The 23,526-nt window shown below is 43.1% G+C and overlaps 1 protein-coding gene across 3 annotated transcripts in view; it reads left to right on the top strand.

The window, feature by feature from the left end:
- The window catches only part of kcnt2b (potassium sodium-activated channel subfamily T member 2b), a 44,044-nt gene that overhangs the window by 19,523 nt on the left and 995 nt on the right, over positions 1-23,526 (top strand). For 2 of the 3 annotated variants that reach the window (XM_069702970.1, XM_069702971.1), the window contains 25 exons: positions 141-206; positions 1,002-1,050; positions 1,480-1,539; positions 2,259-2,333; positions 2,607-2,690; positions 3,149-3,243; positions 3,948-4,128; positions 7,066-7,230; positions 7,839-7,975; positions 8,509-8,572; positions 9,762-9,870; positions 15,098-15,206; positions 15,364-15,420; positions 17,311-17,463; positions 17,543-17,796; positions 18,427-18,751; positions 18,832-18,937; positions 19,018-19,190; positions 19,648-19,719; positions 19,871-20,005; positions 20,094-20,205; positions 20,931-21,032; positions 21,151-21,234; positions 21,324-21,452; positions 22,150-22,495. In XM_069702970.1, coding sequence (XP_069559071.1) covers positions 141-206; positions 1,002-1,050; positions 1,480-1,539; positions 2,259-2,333; positions 2,607-2,690; positions 3,149-3,243; positions 3,948-4,128; positions 7,066-7,230; positions 7,839-7,975; positions 8,509-8,572; positions 9,762-9,870; positions 15,098-15,206; positions 15,364-15,420; positions 17,311-17,463; positions 17,543-17,796; positions 18,427-18,751; positions 18,832-18,937; positions 19,018-19,190; positions 19,648-19,719; positions 19,871-20,005; positions 20,094-20,205; positions 20,931-21,032; positions 21,151-21,234; positions 21,324-21,452; positions 22,150-22,495 — 3,242 coding nt within the window. Of the gene's footprint in view, positions 1-140; positions 207-1,001; positions 1,051-1,479; positions 1,540-2,258; positions 2,334-2,606; positions 2,691-2,842; positions 2,925-3,148; positions 3,244-3,947; positions 4,129-7,065; positions 7,231-7,838; positions 7,976-8,508; positions 8,573-9,761; positions 9,871-15,097; positions 15,207-15,363; positions 15,421-17,310; positions 17,464-17,542; positions 17,797-18,426; positions 18,752-18,831; positions 18,938-19,017; positions 19,191-19,647; positions 19,720-19,870; positions 20,006-20,093; positions 20,206-20,930; positions 21,033-21,150; positions 21,235-21,323; positions 21,453-22,149; positions 22,496-23,526 lie in introns of those variants that run through there. The other variant, XM_069702972.1, reaches the window with a different exon arrangement.

The following is a 23,526-nucleotide window of genomic DNA, read 5'->3' as shown; positions in this document are numbered from 1 at the left end:
GAGAGGAGAGGAGGTTGAGATGCAATCAGGAACGTAAACTGATATTTCCATTGAGGAGTGTGACAATCAAGATTATGGTGAAATGATATGTGCAAGGAAGTTGTATTCATTGTTCCCTCTTTTTTTTTTATTGCCCCCAGTAGTGTGAGCGGAGTTAACTGCACCAAACAAAACACATCATCTCGTCCCTGGAGTGAGTTTGACTGGTAAGCATGCAACGCTCTAATTAGGACTGATGGCTTCCGCCTGCAGACATCGACCATGAAACCAAACACCCTGGAGGACCTGCATCCCCGACACCGGCTTACCGATCAGAAACATTGTATAACCCAACCAATGCAACTTCACTTAACTGATGCAACCCACAATGTTGATATTAAGCTATAGAGAGCTACATTAATTTGTCACAATCCAGCTGTATGGATTGTCTGTCAACATAAGGCATGTAGTGCCTGTGCAGCCTAATCAACAGTGATCTAGTGGCGATAAAGTATGTAATATACAACAGCAGAGAGAGAAAACAGAAAGTGTACGCAGACCTGAGGCGATGCCATGTCTCCTTTTCTCCCAGGGACCTATTGATCTAATTGGTGGCTGATGACACTGGCTAAGCTCTGGCTCCAAATGAATAAGGAGCCTGACAGAGTGAGCTCCGGAAAGGGATGGGCAGCCTCATGCTCCAGGCAGCAGATACGTAGCATCAGTGGAGATAGCACTCATGGCAAGCAGCCATGAAAAGCCCCAGGGTGTCTTTCGGAGGACAAAAAAAACCCAGCATTTCTCTCACAATAAGACTGTAAATTTCCATTTGACTGTTTGAATATTACTTTACGAATATTACAATACTGGCACACTGGCAGCTGAGCGCTCCACTGTGGGTTAGCTGAAAAAAGCATAGTTACATTAACAATTGACATGCGTTGTTTAGGGAAGACAAAAATGATATAGCTTGTTGATTTTAGTGTCTAATGTTTGTCTTTTCTTTTTTTACCACTCTGTAGGAAACTGATCATCTGGGTTGACAGACCTCTCCCACTGTGGGCACTGCAGGTCAGATCAATACACTCCTGCTTAAAGGAGGCCTAGGCCTGTTTATGCTCATATATGCATACATGAACGCACAGGTGCATGTCAAAATGTCTGCATGCCCTATACTGGCAATTACTTCATCTCAGGGCTTTAACACTAAACTGAGTTTATTGTACTTGGCATGTCTTTAAATTTACATTACGATTAACAACACATACATGTAAATGTATAAAATCAGACACCAGGCTGTCTCTTGCTTCACGTAGACCTGTTCTCTCTGAAGCTCCAACATCAACACACCCACTGATTCCACCCACGCTCTCCATCTCTGCGACTCCTAATTTCTCTGTGCTCTGGTCTCACTCTGACTATGTCGACTCCTCTCTGTGTCTTTACATCTACATTTCTCTCTTACGCTCTCCATCTCTCTCGCCCTCTGTCTTTTCACAGGTGCTTGTGGCTTTCATCAGCTTTTCAGAGACTATGTTGCTCGTGTATCTCAGCTACAAGGTGAGCTACTCATGGCCCCCAGCGGTCAGTCTGAAGCCTTTTGTGATGGCTACATGTGTGCGGGGGTGTGCGTAGCTGTGACGTGTGAGGGTGGTGTTTGTCCACTTTGTGCTCACTCCACTAAACTGGCGGTTTCTCTCTCCACGGATGCTGCTCCTTTACTCTTGCATTTGGAAAGCACCCCAAGAGGAGCCTTGAGGCTTCTTCAGCATTGTCCTGTCATGAACACATCAGAAAGACTTTAGGGGAGGCCCCCGTGTTGAGGCAGTGGGGGGGGACGATCCATCAACGGGTTGCCCTGCCTTTGAAGTACTTGACACTGTAAGCCTCTGAAGGGCTCACTCCGCAGATTACTCTGGAGGCTAGAGGCCTTAGCATTTAGAGCCGACTGATTCCCGTGGACATAGTCTGCGCCTGTCCACCTACACTAGTCAGATTCAGGTCAGCCATATGCAGGCAGCAGACACATAAAAACAGTCATGGCTGACATCTTAATTGAACGGTAAGGCTTAGTAGGAAACTGAGTAATGCTGGTCCTTCTTCTGAAGAAAACAAGGGAGTTGTATAACCGTTATATATCCCGATCTATTCTCACGTTGTAAAAGCTCATCAATTTGTCCCCGTTCACTCTCAGTGGCCGGGCCTGTTATGTGGTAATCCCCTAAGGTCTCCAGGACGATGGAGTTCCCTGAACCCCTGTGTGTGGTTTGTGTTTCCAGGGCAACGTTTGGGAGCAAGTATTACGTGTCCCCTTCATTCTGGAGATGATCAGCGCAGTTCCCTTCATGATCACTGTGAGTGTAAGGTTACGCGTTACCGAGCACTGACAGCACGGGGAGTCGCTCTGCCAGCTGTTTGTTTTGGTCCTGGAGCACCATAGTCCCACTCCACTACTGCATGCACATCAAACTTCAATGAATACCTGCTACAATAATACCATGATGATATCACAACAGGAACACGCTCACACAATTATCTTTCCCTGCCAGGGATCACATGACTGTATAACGTGAAAAAAGGTGTTAAAACAGAGAGCCAAGCAGGCTAAAGCTTTATCTTCTCGACAGGTGATTTTGCCTTCCTTCAGAAACCTCTTCATCCCAGTATTTCTCAACTGCTGGCTGGCCAAACACGCTTTGGAGAACATGATAGTAAGTGAAGTCCTGTGTGCCTGTCCAGTTTTCCCATTGCTTACATCTCGATATCTCTGTTACATTACGCTGTTGGCACGCAATGGCCCCTCTCTGTCTCCCATTTCAGCTCACCAGCTTTATCTTAAACACTCTGCCATGAAGATAAATCAGTCAGGAACATTTAAACCGATGGCTTGGGCTTGCTCATGAGGCTTTTAACACTCTCTGACTCCATATGTCCAATCCAGCCAGGTTTGCTTCACATATTTGTAATATACTGTCTCCCTAGCAGCTTTGAATATTCCAAACGTTGACGTTTTCATCTCACTCTTCAGTGCACCTTAATATTTCAGCTATTGATTTGTTTTAAATTTTTCCTGCTATCCATGTGCCACATTTCATCCTCTTTTTACACCAAAATAAGTACTCGGGCTGTTGACATTTCCATTTATTAACATTTATCTGCGTCTCTGCAGAATGATCTCCACCGAGCGATCCAGCGTACACACTCAGCCATGTTTAACCAGGTGGTGATACTCATCAGCACACTGGTCTGTCTCATGTTTACATGGTGAGTAACCCACTAAACAGAATAAGGGAGGAACAAGTGTAGTCAACAGTGACAATTAAATGGAGGTTGAATAGCAAGTGGAACGTGTCACAGCGATGAACAGAGAGGGGAAGAGAATGAGGATGAGATGGACATGTAAGAGTGTGATACACAGAGAGAAAAAGAATTTGGTTGGAGAATGAAAAAATGCAGCTCCTGGAGCTAAGAGGGAGAAAGGCTGAAAGCAGCGAAGTAATTGGTAACTGTGAGAGTGAGATAGTGCTCTGAAATGACAACTGGCAATTGCTTCATTGCAGTGGAGGATGTGTCAGCTTGCTGCATATCTAGTGTGAAAGCCTAAATTAATCCAGTAGATCCTACACACAGCTTGAATTAAGCTCTCTGACCATTTTGGCATTGACATTTGCCTGTTTACTTATCTATCCCTTAAAGAGTGTGATAATATGTGGAGCTTGCACTATATCTACATCTAAGTCATCTATAGGCAAAAATATACAATGTCCAACACAGGTGTCCAAGCGAGCATCCACCCCCATCTTCCGCACATACAAAGTCACACGTATCCGCACAGCCGTGAAAAACAGTTCTCCGTGGATAATGTTCCCCATTGGGCACCTATACTTCACTCAGCATGCGAAGTCTCAATGAGCCTCACTTTTGCCACCTTCTCTTGTTTTCTTTCCCGTCCTGTTGACATCGATCAGTATTTGCGGTATTCAACACCTCGAACGAGCGGGCAACAACCTGACCCTGTTCGACTCGCTCTACTTCTGCGTGGTCACCTTCTCCACAGTGGGCTTCGGAGATGTCACCCCTCAGATCTGGCCCTCGCAGCTCCTGGTGGTCATCATGATCTTCGTGGCGCTCATTGTGCTTCCCATCCAGGTGAGAAACACGGGTGACAACCTTTAATACAATTTTAGAGACGTAAAAGAAAGGGAAACAATTAGTAGGAAAGCCTGAATTTAATGCAGTGCAATAAGGTATCACTTTAAAATCAGACACCTTTAGATGTGAGTTTTAAAAAGTAGTCTGAAAACCTACACAGATTTGATAAGTTGAGAAGCCCTGAAGGCAAAAACCAATTTCACCCGTCTCATATTTTATTTTCAATTGCACTTTTCAAGCAGCCGACAGGGCTCTACCAAGTTGTTCTCCAGTTTTTATGGAGGCAGAAATCTCAGATAAAATAAGCACCAGTATCCCTTTAAAGATATCAGACGGTTCTTTAGATCCTACTTAAAAAATAACAGATTTGTTTACTTTGCTGATGAACACTTATGAACACAGTAAAGTTGTCTCCTTTAACACTAATAATTCTTGCATTTCCCCCATCACACAATAATGTGACACATCCTATCACGTCCTACAAAGATTTACAACACTATTTTTATTCAGAAAGCAGCAAGAGTGTCTCCTGAACTCACTCAAATCCCTAAATCCCTCTCCTGTCATCGAGCTGCTCCACAGAGGGAACCTCATGACAGAGGAACCATTTACACATGCACACGTACACGCAGCCTCACACACACCCCCTCACGCTTACACACACACACACACACACACACACACACACACACACACACACACACACACACACACACACACACACACACACACACACACACACACACACACACACACACTGTTTGTACAGTGACTGATGAAAACACCTTGACAAATGCATCAATTCTACTGTATCCTAATGGTTGTTTCTCATATTTGTGTAAGCCATTTATCTCTGAGGTAGCTGCTGTACCCATTTATCTCCCAAAAGATGTAAAGGTGTTAATAGGATGAAATTCCTCTGTGTATGTGCTGTACTTGCAGTTAGCCTCGCTGGGCTGGAAATCACACACACAACACACACACATACTACAAAATAAACAAGTCACAAGTCTTTTTTGGTGGCGTCACAAACACGGACACATAATATAGGTGTTGGACTGCATCCTACACACCTGCACGATCAACCAGTTATTGTACAAGCTCTCACTGTTTAGTTTTTATTTTCCATCAGTTGTGGCTGCGTGGTTTTAAATGTATTCACAAAACCGCCAAAAATAAGTGTAAAGACACTTTTGCTCAACTTTTACAAGTAGACTAAAAAAAAAGGCGTTCCGTTCATCACCAACATGGTTACCATGTCATCCTCTGCGCTCGCTCTCCCTGTCTTTCATCCATAAATACCCCTTGACATTTAGAAACTGGCCCCCCTTAGCCCTGACCCCAACCCCCACCTTGTGTGTGTGTGTGTGTGTGTGTGTGTGTGTGTGTGTGTGTGTGTGTGTGTGTGTGTGTGTGTGTGTGTGTGTGTGTGTGTGTGTGTGTGTGTGTGTGTGTGTGTGTGTCCTGCCACGACCAGTCTCCAGGCTGCACAGGGGAGCCACAGAACACATCAGGATTCAGCGACTGTGTTTTTCTTATTGCTGCCTCCATTTTTTTGTTTCCTGTACCTGTCCATAACACACGACAGGAGGAGATTGACCTCCTGACAAATCCTTTTGTGCAATTTGCAATTTAAGCCTTTAAGCTTCAGTGTGTATGATTTAGGAGCTTCTATTGGCAGAAATGTAATATAATAATCACAATTATGTTTTATTTAGTGTATAATCACCTGATGCTAAGAATATGTGTTTTTGTAACCTTAGACTGAGCCCTTCATATCTACTCAGTGAGTAGGTTTTCATCCCAGAATTCATGCTGTACTGCCATTTTTCTATGCTGGCTCTAGAGAGGGATTTTTACAATTCAGTTTCATTAATTTGGTGACTTCACTTGAAACAAATCTTGACACTTTAAAATAGAGGTTTGATTGTTAATTTCACAAATGTACCACACTTATGTCATCATGAAGTGGCTGCAGACATGATGACTGAATTCACATTATCTCACTCACAGTGCTGATATTAATTTTATCTGTGAAAAAATTATTAGTTCCCAGAGGAAAATGAAATGTGTCGGTTGAAGTCTGATTGACGTGAACAAGGTTTAAGATTATTAGCCGTTCATTTCAACTGTTGCTGCTCAAGAGCGGACGACGGGCAGAGAGTTCAAGAAGATGCTCGGGGGAAATATATTGGAAAAGAGAAAAAAAATTCTGTGTTATGACTGGGACTGGAAAATATATCAATACTATTGATACAGTGATATGAGTCTGGATATGAGCTTAGGTTTTGGATCTTGTATTATTATGATCTGGCATTTTCCTGCCTGTAAAGGCTGCATTACAGTAAAGTGATGTTATTTTCAGAACCAACCTGACTGTTCTATTCATCGGCACCACAATGTCATTGTGCAAATAAAAGCACTAACAGTCATCCCTACAATACGGTTACAATATTACTATCTAAGTATTTGGTAAAAAAAAAAAAAAAAAAACCTCATATTTGACTTGAAAGTCAGGAAGAAAATACATGATGAAGATTTTTCCCTTTAAATGATGTGACCGGTGTCAAATATCTGTGTATTTTACAGTGAAAATCTATCATAAACTCTATTACTCTTGCATCCCTTCATCTGTTAAATTATCTATCCCGCCGACCCTCCCAAGCATATTACAAAAAATGTGCAGCCTATTGTTATTTCTATTACCTCCGTTCCACTGTTAATCTCCGTGATCATCTTCCATTCAGCCACCATCCTGAACCAAATCCCCACTTATCTTAATTCTCCCCCAAACACTCTCCCTAATCAAATGGAAACACTATACAGCACAAGGCATTGTCTTCTTTTCATATACCACCTGGTTCCTCCCTGTATTGCAGCTAACTTAATCCAGTTTCCATCTGTTGAATGTGACGGATGTCATCCTCAATGCAGTTTGAGCAGCTGGCCTTTCTGTGGATGGAGCGGCAGAAGTCTGGGGGGAATTACAGCCGCTACAGGGCACAGACGGAGAAACACGTGGTACTGTGCGTCAGCTGTCTCAAGATCGACCTCCTCATGGACTTCCTCAATGAGTTCTTCGCTCACCCGCGGCTCCAGGTCTCTCCAAATGGTTTCTAAGTAGGACAAGAGGGTGTTGGGGATGCCGTGTGTGGTTGTTGTTTGCAACCCCCTTCAGGGGGTTAGAGAAGAGGCTTAATTTGGCAATAGCAAGGATCAAACTGCTGTCTTATTCATGTTGGAGCAGTTGTGTTTGTTTGCTTGATCCATGAATATTTACTTGTTTGTTGGGGGGGGGGGGGGGGGGGCATTTTAATTGGTCCTCACCACCCAGGAACCTATAGGTTTCCAGTGTGGCTGAGGTTGGATTCTATTCTCTGGGATTTCAAGTCTGTCTCTGTATTAATAAACAAATAAATGTTTATGACACTGCTTTGCTCCTGCAAGCATGACAACATTTCTACAACTATTGTAGTGCAAACTAAATGCAACGTAAAGCCACTCTGTCTTAACACACCTGGTTCAGAAGCTTTCTTGCCTGTGATTAAACCATCTTCTGTTGTAATACGAATTGTGTGTGTGTGTGTGTGTGTGTGTGTGTGTGTGTGTGTGTGTGTGTGTGTGTGTGTGTGTGTGTGTGTGTGTGTGTGTGTGTGTGTGTGTGTGTGTGTGTGTGTGTGTGTGTGTGTGTGTGTGTGTGTGTGTAGGACTACTATGTGGTGATCCTTTGCCCTGCGGAGATGGATGTCCAGGTAAGGAGGGTCCTTCATGTCCCTCTTTGGGCCCAGAGAGTCATCTACCTACAAGGGTCTGCCCTCAAAGACCAAGACCTGATGAGGGCCAAGTGAGTCACTACAGTCATCTATAAATCCGTTACAAATTATATTACCACAAAATAATTCTGCAACAATGGAGCCCTGAGAAACAAAAGCCCAGAAGAGCCACTTTGAAACAGAAGGCCTCACATGCCGCAGCGCATAATTAATTCCTGCTGTACCTACAGCCTCGAAGTAACAGCTGTAATTACGGTTTGAGTCATATTGCTTATTTTTTGTCCCCTGACTTGTGATAAAACAGACACAGCAGCACCTTAGGCTAGCTTCACAGAGAAAGAAAAGGAGCAAAAGCTTGTTTGTTTAATCTCCCCGTCTCCTCGCCTCCCACTATCTCATCTTTATATGGCGTGGGCTTGAAAGACACATTGGTACATTTGTTGTTCTATTGTCCTACTTTTTTCCTCTTTTATCCTCTCCCTCAATAACATGACAACACCCTCCTCACTGTGTCTCATGGCTTCCCCAATTCTCTCTCTCTCTCTCTCTGTTTCTCTCTTTCTCTCTCGCTCCCATGGCTACATGCTGCACTAACTGCCTGCAGGATGGACGATGCTGAGGCCTGCTTTATCCTCAGTAACCGGTTTGAAGTGGACCGCATTGCTGCTGTACGTTCCTCACTGCCTCCCTGTATCGCCAGGACTCCTTTTACTGCAAAACATCCATGCTGAGTCTCAGCAATTTGTTTTCTTATTACATTTTTCTTTTCATGACCGTACTTCATAAAACATAATCACCGCAAAGCAGCTTTTGTGGATTTAGGGTCGCTCACTGCACTGGCAGAATCTGTGCACTTCTTGCTTTATTTTCAAGTTTTGACAAAAACAAATATTTGCCGAGTCAAAACAATTAAAATGAAGAGTCAGAAAAACACATTCCTGAGAAAGTATGTTCAGGCATAAAATTAAAAAGTGAACTGTACAGCAGTACATACCATGACAGTCAGCAATAATACTGTGTTTACCTAACACTGAATGTTAATGTCTGACAGCATTGTTTCTTTGACTTGTCATGTCAACACACCAGAGATGACATGAACTCAAGGAAATCAAAACTAATGAGAACTAATTAAACTTCAGCAGTAATACCATGTCATTTTCCAAGCAGGAAACACAAAGCCAAGTTTATGTGATAAAATATGGAACTGACAAGTAGCCTTCACTCCAACAATTCACCTGTATTGCAGATGTGTTTTGTTTTGTTTGAGTTTTTTTGCTATGGCTGCCATACTCCTGACACTGTGCTGTTGATGACAATCCCAGTATCATGCAGTTCATTACTTTAGTTCTGAGACTTGAATGTCTGTAAAATACTTCAACAATTGTTAACTGGACTGCCAAAAAATGTCACATACATGCGGTCATGTTTTTGTTAGGATGTATGGATGGTGATTTGGTTTGATTGGCTCAATCTGACATTCCCATCAGCCTCATCTGTACTTTGCTTTTGTTGGTAATTAGCAAATGACAGCATGCTCACCTTTTAGCTCAAAACACTGCTGTGTCAGTGCAAGCATGGCTGTAAACTCCTAGTCTTGTTTTTCCTCAGACTGAATTTTCCATTTGCGCTCTCTAGCCACAGCCAGTCATGAAATGTCAGAGGTGTATTACTCTGAAGCGTTTCAAGGACCATTCAGTTGCTTTTTGCAATTAGTGGTTTAGGGGATTATTATAGAGGAGCTACAATCGGATGCAGCTAATGATAGGTGTCTACCTCTCTTTCTCCCTCTGCCTCGTTTTCGCTCCCTCTCGCTATCGCTCCATCTATCTCACTCCACTCTGTCTCCAATTTTCTCAGGATCATCAGACCATCCTCCGAGCCTGGGCGGTGAAAGACTTCGCTCCAAACTGCCCCCTGTACGTCCAAATCCTCAAGCCAGAGAACAAGTTCCACGTCAAATTTGCAGGTGGGCAGTGAGAGTGAAATCAAATACACTGGCAGTCAGCTAAAGCTCTGTGTGTGTGTGTGTGTGTGTGTGTGTGTGTGTGTGTGTGTGTGTGTGTGTGTGTGTGTGTGTGTGTGTGTGTGTGTGTGTGTGTGTGTGTGTGTGTGTGTGTGTGTGTGTGTGTGTGTGTGTGTGTGTATGTGAATAAAACTACTGTTATTTAATCATATCTGGGTGGGTGCAGGAAAAAAAATAGGAATACACCTCCTAAAATTTAAAAAAAAAAAAATTTTAGTATTATTTGACAGGCAATTTTTGTGGCTGAAATTGTTGTCCCCGTCCATGATACGTAGCAATGTAAAAGATGGGTGTTTATGTAATCATTTAAATTTTGCTCCTGTAAGGTTGCATTATGTTCACATTAGAAAACATAGCTGTCATGTCTACACTGCAAGTCGAGTGTGTGTAATCCGCTGTCGTGTCCTATTTTCTACCTGGGTTTGTCTGCCGGATTTGTGAGCTTGAAACATGTCTTTCCAATCAGCGGGCTTGTGCAGCATCGCAGCTCTCTGTCCTCTCAGCTCTGAAGAAGTGCTGGGCAGATTGGCTCAGCTTGGCTGTAAGCCTTCTGAGGGTTTCTGTGAGTTTTTACATTGCCTTTTGGAGAGCTTCCTCTTCTTCTCCTGCTCAGCAGAAGATGCCAGTCAATCAACTGTGAGTGAAAGAAGAGGACAAACTCTCTCTCACCCTCTCTCTCGCTCTCTCTCTCTCTCTCTCTCTCTCTCTCTCTCTCTCTCTCTCTCTCTCTCTCTCTCTCTCTCTCTCTCTCTTTCTCTCTCACACATATCTCTGCAGAGAGCCCTGAAGAACATCAAACTCAATTCTAGCTCGCCGCCCTCATCCCAGCTGTCTCTATCAATGATTAACGTTTTACTTTGCTACCTTGGCAAAGAAAATCCCATTCTTTTGATGAGTTCTGCTGTCGTGCTAACCCGGCAGATGAGCTCTCCCCGCAGGCAATCTTCAATCTTCGTGCAGTGCTGTTTAAACACCACTCGGAGTCACAGTCAGACTGCGGGCTTTGTTTTTAAAAAGGCAGGAATTGTCAGGGCCATAAGATAAATTCATGTAGCCTCCATCCGTTATCACCCTTTCTACAGTATGTGATGAGCTGTGGGGTAGTTCTCCTCCTGCTCTGGATGTCTGACAGCTGTGTCATGTATGTGAATGACTTTGATGTGTTACACCACATCAATGTTTGACATGTTGAAATGTCCTCTTCGTTCATTTTGAAATATTAATCTGTGATGTGGATATTGGTTTGTTTTTTTTAAATAGTTGTGCATTCACTGACGTGCTGAATACATAACGCCTGCTAGGACTGGAGTGGTATTTTAAGTTACCACCCTTAAACACTGCGAATAAAGCAAAGCTCCTAACAAACTGAGTTTAATGCCTCACTAATCCTGAAGTCACACAAGATTCAGGGAGCACCAGCTTGCAGCCACATGGGTATTACTGTAAGTACAGATGCCGTGTTTTGACACCACTCGGAATATACTTGCTAAGTGATGGTGTGGGAGGCATTAATGAGCAAGAGATACAAGATTTAATTTGATCTGCAAAAATAGCTTAATAGCACTTCGGGGTTCATTAGATAAGATATGTCAGTATGAGGATGCAGCTGGGCAGGAGACCCCGACGTGTTTGAGGAACCAAGCACAATGCGATGCAGAGATTCCCTTGATTATTTTTTCAGTTTTTATGTTTTGAACAACAATAACCAGTCGCCCTCCTGAGCTCGGCTTATTTTAGCTGCTCGCTCGCAGCTGCCTTGTACGAAATAATAACGTCCTACTGCTTTAATTAGCTCAACCGGTGGGCCTGTGATCAGGTCGTAATTGTACTTTTGCAGGGGGTGCAAATAACCACATATACACACACACGTACATACATATATGGGCACACAGCTTCAATACCTGTCTGTGAAAAAAAGTAAGAAGAAGAGAAAGAGGGAGAGAGAGAGAGAGAGAGTGTGTGTGTGTGTGTGTGTGTGTGTGTGTGTGTGTGTGTGTGTGTGTGTGTGTGTGTGTGTGTGTGTGTGTGTGTGTGTGTGTGTGTGTGTGTGTGTGTGTGTGTGTGTGTGTGTGTGTGTGTGTGTGTGTGTTCAGAGTGTCGAGGGCAGTAATTGGTTTCTCTGCTGTTCTGGGTTCAGACCCCGGAGGGATGGAGGACAGGAACGAGGGCTGTGGTGTAGGGTAAGCAGAGAAGATGGGAAGTGAAGGGGATCACAGTGGTGAAGAGAGGTACAAGAAGGACATTGGAAATTGAATTGTGGAATAACAAAAAAAGAATCAATCTGATGTGTAGCCATGTCTGTTCTTTGGGAGTTAGGGATGTGTGTTACAGACAGAGAGAGAGGAAAGTGTGCGTAACAGTAAAGAAAGCTGTTCATCCATAGAAGCAACATCAATGTTTTTGTCGAGCTTCAGATGGCCATTGCTCTATAAAAGCTTCCCCTTTGAAATTAATTCACGGGCTGAATAGCAAGAGGCTACTGTGTGTTTGTGTGTGAGCTGCATTATGATGTGCTGCTCTGGGCCTAAAGAACATTGGCACTTGAACAGAAGATTCACAATCGTCGGTTTTTAATTGTCGCGCCTCTCATTTGCTCAGCCTCAGGTACACACGCACACCTCGCTGATTCAGTACATTTGCACCTTAGCTCTGACGTTTGCCACCAATTATTTCCTAATACACAGCACAAATTGTGCTTTTAGGACCAAGTTCAGCACTATTGCTAAATAAGGCCGCCCTGATATCCCTGTGTGGTCATCACTGAAGATAATGCAATCAAGAATTACACAGCGGGTAGAAATGGATGCTGCCGGGGCACAATGTACTAATTGGTCTCCACAAACATTTATCGTCTATTGCTTTTTCCTTTCAAAGAGGAGGCTGTGCTGCAACAGGTAAACGGCATCTGTGTTTGTTCAGTTTGGTTTGGCTGGCTCATGTGCACGGCTATGTTAGTGTTCGATGATGTGAGTAAAAGGTGGTTCAATAAAGCTCGCCCTGAATTACGGGCCTGTTGCTATGGGTCTTCCTGCGTGTCACAACCCGGCTCAGCAGCCAGGACAAAGAGAGAGATGCAGGATGAAGACCAACAAATGAATCGTTTATTTTAGCAAAAACATTCAAATTACACAAAAGCAAAGGGGAAAAACCCCGAGGTTTGGCAATCAGGATAATTATTGATGAAAGTGTGTGTGGATGTGTGAACAGTGTGTTGTTCAGATGTGTTGAGTGGCAGAAAGCAAACACAGATATGCAGGAGAGAAGAGCTTGGACTGAGGAAGAACGGGGGATTTATAGTGTGGAAAACAAGTGGCAACCCATGGTGACGTCACACGTTTTATTGTGAACTGCTGTTTTGAATCCTCCAGTCTGGCCTTTTGGCCATCGCCATCTTGGTTTAGACGTGACCATATTTGGACAAGCTGGGGAGGGATGAAGGGTGAATCTGACTTGATCTCACTTAATCTGTGTTCCGAATGGTGTATTTCCCTTTGTACCCGCACATACAGTACTCTCACATCTTAGTACGCTGATTTGTGTAGTTCTCAAGTGTCACACTGCTGTTCTGCACTTACCGGAAATAACCGTAGCATTTGAATGCATCAAAATTAACGTGTTTTTGCGTACTCTGTTTAACGCACATAACAAACACATTGATGGCTCCTGTCCAACAGCAGTATGATGGTATTTAATGAAGAATAAACACTTTTGTTCCCTGTTCTGCAACAGCTGCAGCTTCCTCAGCCATAAAAAAAAAATAATACGAAACTACAGCTTTATCGCGCCCTTCTGGATAATAAGTGTTACCGCTTAAGTACGCCATTTGGAACACAGCATGAGAACCCAAGTACACTGTACTATGCCCACTTGTACCGGAAAGCTGACTGCACCCCAGACATGTCAATTAAACCAGACACGCTCCCCAAACATACCTTTCTTTTTTTTAGGCCTTATATCTTATTAATCATGGAATTACTTTCCAGAAGCACCACCAGAATACTGATAAGAAGGACGGAACTGAGCTAATGACACCGTAATGACTTGTAGAAAAAAATGTACTGACTTTATATTTCATGAGAGAAGTTGAACCTTTTTGAATGCGAGTCTATTGGAGCCTCAGGTCTTTTGGAGCCAGCCCCTAGTGGCCTTCAGTGGTATTGTACTTTAAGGCACTTCTGGATTGGCTTCACTTTTTAGAACTGGAGACTACCTCCATTTTTATATACTGTCTATAGGATAATGGGAGGCTCAGGTGCCTCCCATTATCCTGATGGTCTGATCCGTCCACCTCCAATAGCACAGAACTAGAACACAGGATAGACAGGCAAGCAGACCATCCCACTATCTCCTCCAAAACCTGAGCTTTGACATAAAATTGATCCCATTTTTGTAAACAGGGAATGCATTTAAACAGTGAATGTTTGACATGACTGCCTGTTTGATACATATGTGTTAGATAAACATCAAGTAACATTTAGACATTTTCCAACATGAGGTAGTGACATTTAATTGGGTGTGTGCTTGTGTTTTGGTGTTAAGAATCGAGCTACAGAAACACTGTCTTGTGAGTGAAATACATGAAACATTTTGTGTGTTTGCAGTAAACAACAGCTGTGTCTTTCATTTGCAATGAGTCCCAATGGAACTTTTTAGTTTAATATCTTGAGTAACTTGTGTAATTATTGCAGAAAAATATGTTGCTTGATCATGTTTTTTCAGATGTTGTTTTTCAGTGCTGTGAGCTTGATGAGACATTAATTATTTAACAAAATCAACATAACTAAATTAACTTAATTATTGCCAGTTAGTCACTGCTTACAGCTTCCTAAATATGAAAGTTTTCCACTATTTTATAATGTCGTTTATTGAACACATTTACATGAAGGATTGGTAAAAAAAAATATATATATATATATATATATATATTGAAAATAATCATTACAGTCCTATTTGGAGCACCGCAGTTTACCTCTATATTTTTTATTTGTTTTCAATATTATTTTTTGTGTGGGATCTTGGTTGATTGACCCTTTGAGGGTCTTCATCGATCTACGGCCGTGACTCTGACCCTTCGATGAAGTTAACTCCTGGATTGATGATGTGACACATCAGCTTTTATAAAGAACAATGTTTGTGCTCTGCAGAGGAATGAATGTCCCTGTGTCTGCAGATCACGTGGTGTGTGAAGAGGAGTTTAAGTATGCCATGCTGGCTTTAAACTGTGTGTGCCCCGGTACCTCAACTCTCATCACTCTATTGATCCACTCCTCTAGAGGACAGTGAGTTCATTTTCTTCCTCTCTATCAATCTTTCTGTTCAACTGGCAACACTACTGTATATTTGACTTTTACAATCAAATCCACAGTAGATATAACCAACAGAAAACTCTTGCTTCTTTTCCCCTCACTGTCTTTCATCTTTTTATATTTTACGAAGAACTGCGCCCCAGGAGGCCTTTAAACAACGTGTCGGAGCCTTTCAAGCCCTCAACAGGTAGGATGCATATTATCTATATTACCACTCTCATTTTGTGATGCAATTGTGCTCAATATTCACCCACATCATCGAGCTGTGCTGTGCAGAGATTTTATAAAACACAATTAGGGTGCGTGTCATTTAGGATGATCATAATAGTGAATTTTTGATGTTCAAAAGGCATGTTGTATTGTTTGAAATATCTAAGTTCAAATACCCAGAAATCATTGGATGTGACATCAGTAAACTGCACACAGCATGATCATGTATGTGAAGCTTTTGTCAAGTTTATTTATATAGCACATTTCTGATAACAAAGCAATCCATAGCACTTTACATAAAACATAAATGACATCAAGACAAAATGTCAAAGCGACCGATGGAAATTTCAAAGTTTAAAAATAGGAAATATAATAGTAAAAGTTATAGTGCAGAGGAAGCAATGACAATTTTTTTGATTTGTTAAAAGCCCAAGGCAAACAAAATGGTCCTCAGTCTTGATTTAAAACAACTGAGAGTTGCAGGAGACCTGCAGGTGTCAGCGAGTTTGTTCCTGATGTGTGGAGCATAAAAGCTGAACGCTGCTTCTCCATGTTTAGTTGTTTGTTTGGGGACAGAAAGTAGACCGTTTGCAGATGACACGAGGGGTCTGAATGGTTCATATCGTAGAACATTGGCCTCTAAACCATTCAGTGCTTTAAAACACTAACAGCATTCTGAAATAAATTATTTGACTGACAGGAAACCAGTGTAAAGATCTAAGAACTGGAGCAATGTGATCTACTTTTTCAGTACTGGTGAAGACTCGAGCAGCATCGTACTGAATCAGCTGATCGATTTTAAGATAGATCTGTACACATGCCATTACAGTAGTCCCGTTTTTCCAAATCCTGCTAAGAAATAAGTCCTTTAATCTTTGATATGTTCTTAAGCTGATGACTCTGTAATAAACCATGATTCCCAGACTGGTTTGTAGCTGACTTGTAATTGTTCTGCCTCGTTTCCAAAAACAATCACTTCAGTTTTATCTGAATTCTGGCGCATCCAGTCGGAGCTTTGTTCAATGCACTTACTCAGAGCTTGTAGGGGATTATAGTTGATGATTGTGTAAATTTGCGTGTCATCTTCATGATCATGGAAATTTTTTTATTCAAATCTATAAAAATAGGCAACAGATGAAATGATATCAGTAGATATTCCTTGAATGTGATCAAATGTGTATGTACAGTCGCTCCACCTCTGAAGATTAAAGGTTTGTTTCACTGTGTACAGAAGGGACTAAAATAAACATAATTTGTCAATTATAACACATTTTTAGATTTTATGAAAATATATGTATTTATTTGTAAAAAAAAATTAAAAAAAAAATACTAAATGAGCCACTTCAGTACTGATGACTGATGAGTTCAGCATTCAAGCATTAAGTATGTTTGCCATTTGGTTTATTGGTTGTGACAATGCCACATGACGAGGACTTGTCCTCCTCCTCTCTTGCCTTGCACTTCGTTCCTGTAAAGTACAAAGTTGCTTTAACACTTGTTTGTATAATGCAGTCTTTGTATCAGGCCACCCACATTCACACTGCCCCCACACCCTCCCTGCTGTCACCTCTTTAGCCTCCGCGTCTAATGCCACATCCCCCTGAGAGAACTGTTGTCCTCTTAACTGTGTGAATGTGTATATCTGCGACCTGTTGTTTAGACAGGCTGAGTGTTCTTGCCTATTCCCGTGTGCTGATTGAAGTATTGATCAGCAGCTCTGACAGAGATGTAAGATGTTACCTCTGCAACCTTGATGGAAAATCTTCCCATGTGGCCCAGGTGCTGAGCTGGATGCTGTGTTTGACATGTTTTAAAGGTCACTCTCTCCCAACATGACCAGTCAATCCTGTTTGTTTTTTTGTCTTAGGGAGGGCGGTGCGTGCTCGGCGGACCAGTGGCACCGGACCTATCGGCGTTGCTCAGCCAATGAGGTGCATCACATCCGCCTGGAAGAAAGTAAATTCTTTGGAGAATACCAGGGCAAGAGTTTCACTTTTGCCTCCTTTCATGCTCATAAAAAGTAAGTCAAAAAAAAAATCTAAAAATAAAAACCCACCAAACTGCACAGTCCAGAGTTGACTTAGTCGGTGCTCTTGCAGGTATGGAGTGTGTCTAATCGGCGTGCGCAGACTGGACACCACCAACATCCTCTTAAATCCTGGTCCATGCCACATCATGGGGGCCTCTGACATATGCTTTTACATCAATATCTCCAAAGAGGAGAATTCGGCATTTGTCAGGGGCCAGAGGGAGCCATCGTGGGGCAGAACAGGAGGAAATGCCAGGGGAGTGCCACAAACCATCTACCACGGACTCACCCGCCTGCCAGTCCACAGTATCATCGCCAGCATGGGTCAGTCAAATGGGCACAGCACAAAGACTGTGTAACATTTATACACTGACCTTCTACTTTGCAGTTTCTGTGTTTGTCAAATATGCAAACCTGTTATGGAACTATCTTAGACAGCAGCACAGTCACAGCTGTCACAATTATGCAGTTTTCACATTTAAAACCTATCTTGGGATACCAAAGAATGTTCACAGCTTTACAGAGGAATTAACATGTATCTGATTATAAGTCACATTTGATAAGAACAACTGCCAAATGAGCTGAAATGTCAGAGACTGTGGTTTTACAAACACTCCACCTAGTGGACAAAATGAAACTGTCCAGCTCTGGTTTTCTCAATGAGCTCAGTGCTGCCAGGTATCTGTGCAACAGCCTCTTTGTATGTTTGAATTTAGAGTTTGATTGTCACTGTGGCTCAAACTAAATGCAACATAAAGCCACTCTGTCTTAACACACCTGGTTCAGAAGCTTTCTTGCCTGTGATTAAACCATCTTCTGTTGTAATACAAATTGTGTGTGTGTGTGTGTGTGTGTGTGTGTGTGTGTGTGTGTGTGTGTGTGTGTGTGTGTGTGTGTGTGTGTGTGTGTGTGTGTGTGTGTGTGTGTGTGTGTGTGTGTGTGTGTGTGTTTCAGGTACGGTGGCCATCGACCTGCAGGACTCCAGCGACAGCAGCCCAGAAGGCCAGGACCCGGGAAGCACAGGGCTCTGCAGTGGAAAGGGAAGCAGAAACAGCTCCAGGATGGAGATGGGGGGCACTAACACCTTGGCTCTGCCTGCCATGGGCGAGTCAGCGGAGGAGAGACGACACAGTATCGCCCCCGTCCTGGAGCTAGTAGACGGTGTCAACAACCCCACCTTTGACCTCTTGGGGGACCAGTCAGAGGACGAGACGGGAGAAGAGGGCAAGGAGGACAGTGACAAAGATGAAAGCGCCCACTGGTGGGGTCGACACTGCGAGTGAGTACGGTGTTTGAATGTGTGAACATGGGTTTGTTGAAATAAATGAGATCGGAGGTAAATGTGGGCCTGTGCTGCAGGTGGGCGAAGGGATACCCGCTAAACTCTCCGTACATCGGCAGCTCACCTGCTTTGTGCCACCTTCTGCAAGAAAAGATGCCTTTCTGCTGCCTGCGCATGGACAAGGTAAGGAACCTAAACAACTCCATCTTTACTTTACAAATGTGTCACCGTTCACTACGACCGTTGTGCTTCTTCTCTGCTAGGCGTGTCACCACAGCCCTTTTGAGGATGCCCGCTCCTACGGCTTCAAAAACAAACTGATCATTGTGTCTGCGGAGAGTGCAGGAAATGGTCTGTACAACTTCATTGTGCCTCTACGGGCCTACTACCGACCCAGGAAGGAGCTCAACCCCATTGTCCTGCTGCTGGAGAGTGTGTGAGGACAACATCTGTATTATCTGTTTTGATGCAAAGGCTGTTATTGTAAGCTTGCTCCAAACTGAAGTAGGTTACCTGTTGATATTGCCCGTAATTGTTGCGGTGAGCAGGACAGCTGCGCTACAAATCTAGCTTGCACGAGATGGTTAAACGGCTCTGTCCTTAAATAGCAAGTGGAGGAGAAAAACAGAGCTATTTAAGGTCACACTAAACATGATTTGTGAAACGTTGAACGCTTTCAGGACAATGTGCTCCACAGTCCTGTGTGTGGCTGGTACCCAATCGCTGTCAGCCAAATGAGAGTGGAATCCAATAAAAAGGCAATAAAATGCTGAGTCACTCCTGTGTAGTGCTGTTATTTTCAGCGTTCTCAACAGGCAGGTTTGGCTGTGTTGTATAGTAGTGAGGGGGGGTCAGCCTCCCTCTCAAGTCTATTTGTGTTTTGATTGGTTCAGACCTGAAGCAGACTTCCTGGAGGCAATCTGTTGGTTTCCCATGGTGTTCTACACAGTGGGCTCCATCGACAAGTAAGACCAAATCGCCAAACTGGTTTTATTATTTATGTTCATCTTTTGCTATCTTTATGTATTGATGAACTTCTTTCACTCTCTTTGATTTATTCTTACTCTTCTTCCCTTTGCCTCTTCTCTCTCTCTCTCTCTCTCTCTCGCTCCACAGTCTGGACAGCTTGCTGCGATGCGGAGTCACTTTTGCCGACACCATGGTGGTGGTTGACAAGGAGAGCTCCATGATTGCAGAGGAGGACTACATGGCCGATGCGAAGACCATCGTCAACGTCCAGACCCTGTTCAGGTCTGCTTTGCCCAAACTTGTTCTGCAACAATCTCACAGACTCGCCTGAAGTGAATGTTCCTTCTGTCTCTGTGCTTCTTCCTCTCAGACTGTTTCCAGGTCTTAGCATCATCACAGAGCTCACACATCCAGCCAACATGCGCTTCATGCAGTTCAAAGTCAAAGACCACTACTCCCTGGCTCTGTCCAAACTAGAGAAGGTAAAATCATCTCGACTTTAAAACCTCTCCTTTTTTTTTTTTTTTTACTGTCATTTCCCTTCAGCCAGACTTCAAAACAAAACAATGTCAGAAACACAACAGACAGTCTTCATGTGATATTCTCAGTGAATTTTAAAGACCACTGGTGTTATCATGAAAAACTGCAGAGATCTTTTGCGTCCTTTTTTTTTTTATAAATTAACTGATAGTAGCCTCTGGTTTTTGTTCCTTTCACTCTGGTTGCCTTTTTTAATAGCTGTTGTTGTTGCTCTCCGTGTTGCGGGTAATGAGTCTCTTCATGGGCATCAATAACATGTATCAACAAAGCAGCAAATTAGTTACTGCTTGCCATCCCATCTTAAAATGAATGTGTAAATGCGGGAATAACAATATTATGAGAGCAGGATTGCCTCACGGTAGGAAGGACTTTTTGTGGGTTTCCAGCCTTTTTTTTTCTGATTCGGCTCTGCATGTCGGGGCTTTTCTGGTTTAATCCCACATTACATGCAAAACAGATGCAGTAGGAAGTCTCATTTGGCCCTGAGAGTGAATGTCAGTCCTGTTGCCTTCGTCCCAGTGCATGCTGGGAAAAGGCTTCAGTCCACAATAGAAATCTGTTTTTTAAAAAGATGACGGTGCTTACAGAGTTATCTCTTCACCTGATCACCTCATGGATCGGCGTAATCTGAAAAGGGCTATGCGTGTCTGTGTGCTTTGATCGGCAGAAGGAGAGGGAGAAGGGGTCGAACCTGGTCTTCATGTTCCGCTTGCCCTTCGCAGCTGGGAAGGTGTTCAGTGTTAGCATGCTGGACACTCTCCTCTACCAGGTTTCTGAAAAAAAAACACTCTCACTGACTAACAACAATCACAATCCTCCTCCTTAGTGGCGTAAAATGCCAAATGTGTTGTATTTCTGCTGACTTGTCTGTTATGTTGTGCTGCCAGTCATTTGTGAAGGACTACATGATCTCCATCGCCAGGCTGCTGCTTGGTTTAGACTCCATGCCTGGCTCAGGCTTCCTCTGTGCTGTGAGTGGCCGAACACAAGCAGCTTGAAGTCAGTCTGTTTGGACTATGAAGCGCCTCCGAGGCTGAGCAATGTTTTGTTTGTTTTCTAGATGAAAATCACAGAAGACGACCTGTGGATCCGCACCTACGGGAGGCTCTACCAGAAACTATGCTCCTCCACTGGAGACATCCCCATAGGCATCTACCGTACAGAGGCACAAAAGTTTCCTGTCTCTGAGGTCAGCTGCTTCTCTCTCTGTTTTATATCTAAAGATTCACTGGTTGAAGTCGAAACCCCTTCCAGCAGGCTGGCCGGGCTCAAAATAGAAAGAGAAGAAAGACTACCAGGTTCATTAAATTCTCAAGAATACATTTTTGGGATTATGAGAGATTCTACATATTGGATTTTCTCAAGTGTAAAATCTCTTCCTGTCTTGCTTCCAGTCCAATCATAAAATTACAATGAGATCCAAAAAGAGAAGCATTTCCCTAAATCCTAATCCAATTAGTGCATGTTTGGCAACAAATAAATGCAAAGTTATGAAAATGCGGGTAGACGTGATGACGGGCAGATCTTATTTGAATTGATGACAGAAGACAGACATATAAATATAAGAGAAATAACTTGAATCAAATTTACATATTTAACATGATGAAGTGAAAACTGACAGCTGTGACAGTGTGGAAGTGGCATAATTTTTTTTTTTTTACAGAAAACAAGAGGCAGGATGGTTTTGATGGTTACACAAACAACACTTCAAACTGATTATTATACGCAGAGTGCATCTCATTCATCATTAATTTCCAAGCTGATAAGAAAGTATGAACTCCTCTGAATTTTGAGGAGCAGAACCAGCCCTGCTGCAGAACTGATTTGGTTGATTATACCAGATAAGGAAATGAAAGTGTGAGCGTGTGCGCTTATCTGTGTCTCAGTCCCAGGTATCTATCACGGTCGAGGACTACGAGGACACCAGAGAGCCCAGAGAGCCTCTGCTGTCCCGGACCGCCGCCCACCGTAACTCCACCTCCTCGGAGCCCATCTCCACCTCGTCCCACTCGTCGGACCACCCGCTGCTCAGGAGGAAGAGCATGCAGTGGGCGCGGCGCCTGAGCAGGAAGGGGGGTCGCAGTTCCAGTGGGGCCAAAGGGGGCCCGGGCAGCGCGGCAGAGAGGATCAGCCAGCAGAGACTGAACCTGTTCAGGCGCTCGGAGAGGCAGGAACTCAACGCCCTGGTGCAAACGAGGATGAAGCACCTGGGCCTTTCTCCGATTGGATTCAGTAAGTCTTACAGCAAGTTGTGTCGGAACACAAGTCGTCCTGATTCTGACTACAGATTTATACTTTTCAATGGTGCAATGCAACAAAATACACATATCCACGTGCATGTCCAAGAAGATTTAAGCATTTTTCCTTTCCCGAAGTAGCTCCATTGATGCCACGCTTTATACTTTTCTACTACATTTCAGACGTAAATATTGTACTCCTTACTCCACTGCATGTATCTGACAGCTGGAATCACTTTACAAATTAAATGTATTCTTCAAACATAAATATTGTTTTCAAAGTTTCTTTAAGAAATTAGCTGAGTCTACTCGGATCCCCTTGGCACATTTCAGATCTACGGATAATTGTGAATTATTCAAAAGCAAATATTTGGGGGAAATTACAAACAATATTACAAATTTGAGCAACGTAATTTAGCTTTTCTGTCCCATTAAGCCTCTTACAAGCCCTCAGATTTAAGTTGTGGCCCACAGAACCAAGCTTTAAAACCTAACCGAGTTTAAATACGTCAGATTTTGCGCCACCAGGACCAACTATAACAAAATACTATTATGCACATTCATGCACTCTGCAGTAGTCAAAATTTTTTCAAAAAGGGACATCTAATCACCCTTACAAAAAAACAAAAACACATCAATTTAACATGTGAAAACTCATTAGATCACGTGACCACATGACGTGTGACACATGTATTTTGCCCGTGAGAATGTGGTTTTGGAACATTTTCACGGTGTAATGTGTGAATCCATGTGAAAACCTTTCCACATATTTTCACCACGTTATTATATGTTGCAACATGTGGTAAACATTTGTCATACATGTGATCACGTGTGTCCTATGTGGGAAACATGGGAGATTTCTGTGTTTTTTTTCTTCTTGTGTCCATTTTTATCTAAATTCATCTTCCTGTTGTGTGACTCACTGTAACGTTTCCTCCATTCTGTGTATACAGATGTAGCACAGCCTGCTGCTGTATATCCTGTTCCTATTTTATTTCCTGTCTCACTAACCTCGTCTCTTCCTGT

The sequence above is a fragment of the Brachyistius frenatus genome, unplaced genomic scaffold (assembly GCF_029030835.1).
Source record: "Brachyistius frenatus isolate BFR_SWC_R1_liver_20210118 unplaced genomic scaffold, ASM2903083v1 Contig_43, whole genome shotgun sequence".
Lineage (NCBI taxonomy): Eukaryota > Metazoa > Chordata > Actinopteri > Embiotocidae > Brachyistius > Brachyistius frenatus.
This window is presented reverse-complemented; position numbering and strand designations above follow the sequence as displayed.